The sequence below is a fragment of the Mesitornis unicolor genome, unplaced genomic scaffold, assembly GCF_000695765.1.
Source record: "Mesitornis unicolor isolate BGI_N332 unplaced genomic scaffold, ASM69576v1 scaffold31651, whole genome shotgun sequence".
Lineage (NCBI taxonomy): Eukaryota > Metazoa > Chordata > Aves > Mesitornithiformes > Mesitornithidae > Mesitornis > Mesitornis unicolor.
Genome location: NW_010162250.1, coordinates 1 through 7075, shown reverse-complemented (window position 1 = coordinate 7075; position 7075 = coordinate 1). Strand labels below are relative to the sequence as shown.

Below are 7075 nucleotides of genomic sequence, written 5' to 3'. Positions count from 1 at the left end.
GCTGCTCCTCATACCTAGGCAGGGTTAGTCAGCCGGCAGTCCCCGCTACGGGGGCGGTGGGGACACTGTCGCTCTGTTGGGCTCGCTGGGCAGTCATGCTTAGCTCCTGTTCTCCGGCTCGGCACCCAAGAGTGTCCTGGGGACTTTTGTCGGGGTGGCATGGGGGGCCCATCACAGGCTGAGGAGGGTGACCTGTACCTGTGCTTTGCACATGCGACACGCTGAGGTCGGTAACCTGGCACCAGGAGGAGCGTGCTTTGCCCTGTGCAGTTCATCCTCCCTTTTTCCTGTGTTTTTCTTTGCTTTCTGGCTTTGCCATCAGACTGTGACAAAAAAACCACAAAAACAACCAACTCTGCAAAACTGGGCTCACCTTCTCTCATCCAAGAGAATGCAGCCCCCTGGAAGCACTGCTACCCCTCCTGCAGGGACAGAGATGCTCCAGCCTGCTCCTCTGTGCATCCCCCTGAGAAGGGGACCCTATCCTAGAGCAAGCAATTGGTCTGGTGTGGGCTGACCCTCATCTGTGGGGCAGGCTGAGGGGATGGGGGGTATTTGGCTACTGGAGCTGCAGTCTCTTGGAGCGCTTTCTTGAAGTCTTGTGCTGAGCTATGGACAGAAAAATCTGCTTTTTGTGTTGAAGGAACCTTCCCACAGTCTCCAGGGTGTCAGAGTAGGGGGCAAGCTGCAGCATCCCCTTGCCCACCTGGGCTGGACCAGTTTTCCTACCATCAAGATCTCCCAAATCTTCCTAAAAGTCCTGTGGAGGAGGGGCAGTGGCAGTGGAGGTGGCTTGGTGGGGGTCAGAAGCGCTGTGTCCACTGGCTGTGGCAGGGAGATAACCCACAGGGGAGGGGACAGCCTGGGGCAGAGCCCGGGCCTCACCCGGATCCGGGGCTTCCTCCAAGCTGCGGAGTTTCCTGGAGTATCAGTTTTCTCCAGGCGTAGCGTGAAGGATGTCGAAATCACCAAATAACTTTGTTAGGCGCACAGGCGGCGTGCGCAGCACGAGAGGCGCTCGCCGGGGAGGAGACGGGCTGGGTTACGTCAGGAGGTGGCTCAGAAGGAACCGGGGCAGGTTACAGCTCGCCAGGTTGGACTCAGCCACCCTCTCCTCCCCGAGGGCTTAATTCATATTTTCCCGGGCTCACTGGGGTTATTAAATGCTGTGCTTTGAGGGGGATGAGCTGGAAAGTTGCTCCTGGAGCAGTGAGTGCTCTCTAGCACCTTGTGAGATCGAGTTGGGGGCTGATTTTTGGGCATCTACACGTCTTAAAAGCTATTTCAGTAATGCTGCTGGTTTCAGTCTGTGTCCAGGCTTAGTGCTTTGGTTCCCACCAACTCAGCAGGGAGCTGGCCTTGCACCAAAAGCCACCGGTCTCTGCACCACAATTAAAACATACCTTTGTAATCCATGGGGTCACTGCCCTTGCCATCTCTTTGGCTCTGTAAAACCAAAAATTAAGCCAGGCTTGCTCTGAGTGCGCAAGGCATCCTTGTACCCACAGGAAGGAGAGACCATCAGAGCCATGAATGGGGTCTTACAAAAGACCGTGCTCATCGGGGGGAAATAAAGGCCAGATAAAGGGGCAATTTGCAGTTTTCTGCGTTCAGTGGAAACTGGTGCGTATAATAGCAACATTTGAGATGTATAAAGCTCTGTTCCCTCCCCCTCACCCCAATTCCTTTCTTTCCTTGAGAATTGTTCTTATGAATCAGAAAGGCCATGATATTTGTGAGAAGCTGGAAAAAAAAGATGGAAAAAAAAAAAACCAACCAAACCCTCTGCTCGGGGGCAGACGCTGCACAAAAGGCTATGGGAGTGCCAGGGCTGAGCTGGCTGCAGCAGCCCTTGCTTTGCTGCTCTCCCTTCTCTCGGGCTGACGCACGGAGGTGATCTGATCGTTGTTTTCTCCTTCCCAAATTGTTTTCCAGTTGCTTTCCTGTCGAAGCCTCAAGGCCTGGTTACCCCTAAGAAGAAAGGGAACGGGAATAAAAGAAGAAAAGGCAAAGGCCTGGGGAAGAAGAGAGACCCGTGCCTGCGGAAGTACAAGGATTTCTGTATTCACGGCGAATGCAAATACATCCGAGAGCTGGGAGCGCCCTCCTGCATGTGAGTTGCTGGCGTGTGCCTGTGCCGGGGGAGCCTTCGTCACGGTTCCTTCAATTCTCCAGGCAGAGGAAGAGCGGAGGAGATATTTTTAGTGCATGTTTCTCATCCGTGCGGGGACAGCTTGGACTTGGCCTCTTCCTGGTGCTTCTTGTGCAATGTCCAACCCCACCAAAATCCGTCGTGGACTTAGAGCCTGCTGTGGCTGAGCTGCTGTGCGGAGCCCCATGGCGGTGGGGTTTGAAGGGCTGGGGTCTCACAGCCAAGGTCTTCTGCAGGTCTGGTTTGTGAGAGCCCATCCTGACTCTCCAACCCTGCGTCCCCTGTCCCTCACTGAGAGCCCGGGGCTCTTGTGGCTGTTGGGATGTGCTGGTGCAGGATGAGCCTCTGCCATGGCACCAGTGTAGTGGTTGGAGGTAGCACCTTTGGGGACAGTCCACCAAGCTGTCCCTTGGCCCCGATGAAGAACAAGGCTGTGTACCCCTCCTCTGGGAGCCCCCGAGATGCAGATAGAGAGCAGGGACCAGATGAGGCAAGAGGAGGAGAAAGCGTTTGCCTGGTGCAGCTGGAGCCAGCACTGCCACCGTGGGAAATACCCGGGGGTGCGCATCTGATCCCCGCTGACGTGGGCAGGGGTTGAGCAGGCAGATATGTAAGAGGCTTTGTTCTTTGCTATCAATCCTCTGAGCCACCCAGCCCTGTGCCCGGAGCCCTGGGAAGATAATAGCTCCCTGGCTTATGGTGCCCACACGATCTCGCACCCTGCAATCCGCAGGGATCAGGCTCCGCAGAGCTCCTTGAACCGCTTAGGTCCTCTCTGTCTGGAAGCTGTCGTGAAGTTGGGCCCTTGTGCAGGGGGCTCGGGACTGCCAGCGAGAGGAGATCTCTGCTGGCTCAGCTTGGGCTGGTGACCCTGTGCCACATGGGGTGCAGCACCACCTGAATGGGACCGGAACAGCCAGATGTCCCCTGCCTGGCTTCCTGCCCTTCCCTCATCCCTGAGGCTGGGGGAGAACCTGGGACATGGACAAGCCAGGGACCAGCTGGGGCTCTCAGGCCTGGTGGCATCTACCCAGAGCCACCATGGTCTTTAGGAACAGTGGCCAACTGCCCCAGTCCCCTCTGATAATGAGGTGTTGTGTTGGCTGGTGCCACTCGGTTGTGGCTGCTCTTGGTGGCTGGCTGCCTGTGTCGCACGGTTTCCTGGATCGTCCCTGGGGTGGGGTGAGGAAGCTGCCAGGTTGGGTCCCTGCGTTGTGCCCAGTGTCACTGCGATGGCTGGGAGGTGACACTGGTGTGTGGCATTGCTGTGAGCTGGGCAGGAGGGCTGGGCTGAGACCTCTGTCTTGGAGAGGAGCTGGAGGGTCAGAGGCACTGGATACAGTGAGATAGATACATATATATATATATCTGGTGGCATCAGCGTGTGTTGACTCACAGAGGCGGTTGGCAGCCTCGCAGCTCTGCTGGGGAGCGTTATTTCTGTGACGTGAGTAACCTCCCGAGTTCGCAGGGGGGTGGCACCTCTCTGGCTGGCAGTGTGTGCAGGGACATCCTGCTCTGAGGGAAGCACTGAGCTCTGGTCCTGCTGCCTCTCTGCTCCCTTACATGGGACTTCCCCCTTCCAGAGGTGGTCTGGGCAGCCTGGCTCTGTCTGGGGACCACTGGGAAGAGCACAGACTTTCTAGGAGTCTTCACTTGTTGCTTGGGATGGGAGAAACTTGATTTACCAGTACCAGGAAGGTGATGGTGACACCAGACCTCCCAGTTCAGGGCAGGGACACCAAGGGGAAGGGGCAGGGTGCTAGCAAAGAGACAGCTCTTTTCCATGGGGGTGTGAGGGACCCAATGACCTTCTGTGCTTGGTCACCACCAACCTCTAAGACTTTTCTTCTCACCCAGATGCCAGCCAGGATATCATGGAGAGAGATGCCACGGCCTCTTGCTGCCTGTGGAGCACCCCCCCAGTGCATACGACCACACCACGGCACTGGCCGTCGTCGCTGTGGTCCTGTCCTCCCTGTGTCTCATCATCATCGCGGCTCTGCTGATGCTCAGGTGAGCGGGACAGGGCTGAGCTGTCGGATCCGTGCTCCTGGGAAGACCACGTGGCAGGGGAGGGTGGCAGGGACTTCTCCAAGCTCTGAGCATCTCTCTGCTTGGCCTCACAGGTGTCACAAGAGGGGTGTCTACGATGTAGAAAACGAAGAGAAAATCAAGCTGGGCATCACTGTGAATCACTGAGGATGCCGGGTGCTGGCGAGGTGAGCCCCTGGCTCATGGGGCAGCGGTAGGGCTGGTGGGCGTTTTGGGAGCTCTGCTTGGTTCGTGCTGGCTGGGACCGCTATGTGGATCCTGTGCCAGAGCCAGGCAGGAGCTGGGGGCAGTTTGAGCCTGAGAAGCGGCTTGCTGCATTTGGCTCGAGAGCCTGCTCTGCCCCGTGGGGCTCCAGCCCTCTTTCCTCCCCTTCCTGCTCAAGCCCCTGTCCCCTGACAACCCCAGCACCTCCCCCTTTCTAACCCTAAGTCCCTGCTTTGGTCGCTGCATTGCTTCGGGCACGTTTGGCACTGGAGAAGCCGCTTCTGGTTTGTGGTTTTTTTTTTTTTTCCCACTTGTTCTGCTCCCTCTCTGACCCTCTGAGTCACTTCCTCTCCTTAGATGTTGCCTCTATTTATATATTTATATATGTATATATATCAACCCCTTCCTTTTCACTCCCACTCTGCTGATTACTTACACCAATGTAATGCCTCACAGCTGGGCACCGGGGCATCTTGCTGCCAGCCCCATGCGATGTTATCTGGGTGTGCTTTGCCCCGGGGGTGCCCACGTGGCCGAGACCGGGTGCTGGAAATCTTGCAGACTTCCTCTGCTCCGATCCAAACCCTGACGTTAGATGTGCCCATACGTATTACTGCTTCTTCTTTTTTTTTTCTTTTTTAAAAAGAACTTTGTTCTTTGTGAGGGTGAAGTAATGCTTTCAAAGAATTTCTCTCATGTTAGTAATCGTGGTGGGGGTGGGATTTTTAACTGTTTGTAGGAGTTGGCTTTTGGGGAAGGTGATTCAGCACAAGGCTTTCATCACCGGCCCCTCTGCCTCTGTCCTGTGGTCCCTGGAAGGGCACATCCATCCTCTTGTTCCCATCCACCTGGGTCCAGCCCCACAAAGCGGGCAAGTGGCTGCTGCTGCTGGGGCTTTGGCGGCTGCTGGGGCTTGGGTGGCCACAAGGGCTCTCCAGCTGGGCTGGGTGGGACAGGGACCTTAGCCTTGCCAAGCAGGAAGTGCCCAGGGTCATATTGTGAGCTCTCCTCCCAATGTCTTGCAGAGGTCAGCACGAACGCACTTCTACCTCCTGGAAGAGGCGAGAGCCGCGGAGCCGGCGCCGTCCCTGGGAGCCCACAGCGCAGCGGGAGCTCGCTGGAGCAGCAGGACAGCACCCGCTTCGGGGCAGTGGCATCACTGCAGGGACCTTCGTGGCCATCTGTGGGACAGAGAGGGCTCAGAGAGGTGTTTGCCAGCCGGCCAGCTGTGTGGACGAAGGAGGGACAGCAGCAATGGGGCTCTCCGGCAGCTCTCCATCCACTGCAGTGCACGCTGAGGAACAAACTGTGAAAGGCGAAGAGACCGGGCTCGGGGCTTTCATAGGCGCAGGAGGGGTGGGAGGGTAACAGCTATTTAACAAGAGACTTTTCTTTTTTTTTTAAATTATATATTTATTTTAGATAAACTGTACATAGTATTTATATTTATTGTAGGTCTGGCCCTGCATTCTTCGTGTAGGTCAAGACGACAGGGTCAGACCTCCCTTATTTTTTAAGTGCAATGTAATATTCTAATAAATAACACTTTGTTACAAACACTTGGGTTGTTAATTTAATGACAGAGGTGGAAAGGAGTCAAAACCTCTGAAGAGTGCGTGTAGCAACGTGCCCTTGGTAGTGGGGTATTGCAAACAGTGGCAGAGATCCCAAATGCAAGGCAGGGATTACTGGATTGGCTTGTGCCATCCTTGGGGTGCAGCCCAGCCCCATCTACATTTCTTTGCAGAATTGCATCTTTGCCAACTGGTGCCCTGGGTGGGATGGGATGGTTGGGTCAAAGCTGCTTCAGGTCTGAGTGAAGCCACTCTGGCCACTGATTGAGCCACAGGGGACTGATTCCTGGTTTTAAGCCAACACTTGGCTAAAAAAATAAAGAGGTGGACTCACACCTTCCCTTGCAAGGGGTCCCAGCTGTTCCTGGAGTGGTTGCAGGCTCCTGGGGCTGGGGTCATTCCAGTGAGCATCATTTTGGATGGTGGTTCAGGACCAATTCCTGATTTTGCAGTAAAAATAACTTCCAAACCGCATGTTTTCCCTTCCCTTACCTTCCCTGGAGGGAGCAGAGATCAGGGTGAGAGGCTGGCTCTAGTAGAAAGCTGTGAAGCAGAGAGGAAAGGGCTTCCCCCCTGCAAGAAACCTGCTTCCTCCAGCCCTTTTCCCTTCAGCAGATGCCAAGCTTCGGTTTTTCAAAGGGGAGCGCTCAGCTACTGCTTCACACTCCTGCTCCTGTGTGCACTGGAGGAGTCTGTAGAGCTTCTTGGGTTAATTTAGCCAAAATTTAGCTGGGGTAAAGCTTTATGCTTACAGGGGGAGGGGTTGCTTAGGAAGTGAACGTGGAGGTTCACCTCTCTTGTGCAGCTGGAAGTTTTGTGGTAGCAAAACCAAATGTCTTGGCTTCCCAGTGCTTCCCGAGGTTGAAGGGCTCGAGTGCCCGGCTCTGGCAGCTGGGAAGCGGCTGGGTGACCCCGAGTCCCCGGGCTAAGGAAGGAAATTACTGCCTCTGCTCTATGCAAACCTGAACCCGAGCTGCGGGAGTGCCAGTTTACTCAGAGACTCCAAACTTTGGCCTTTTTCAATGTCTATTGAGCAAATAATGCCTCCAGCTGCTGCGCTGGGTCACCTGGCTGTGTCCCTGCCTTGCCG

At 55.5% G+C, this 7075-nt stretch overlaps 1 protein-coding gene across 1 annotated transcript; it reads left to right on the top strand.

Annotated features, from left to right (window-relative positions):
- Nucleotides 1–1935: 1935 nt before the first annotated feature.
- On the top strand, nucleotides 1936–5519 carry HBEGF (heparin-binding EGF-like growth factor; the record flags this gene model as incomplete). Its single annotated transcript, XM_010193571.1, has 4 exons — nucleotides 1936–2113; nucleotides 4013–4168; nucleotides 4282–4374; nucleotides 5437–5519. Coding segments are annotated over 3 exons (407 nt in total), but the record flags the coding sequence as incomplete, so codon positions are not given.
- Nucleotides 5520–7075: the final 1556 nt, after the last annotated feature.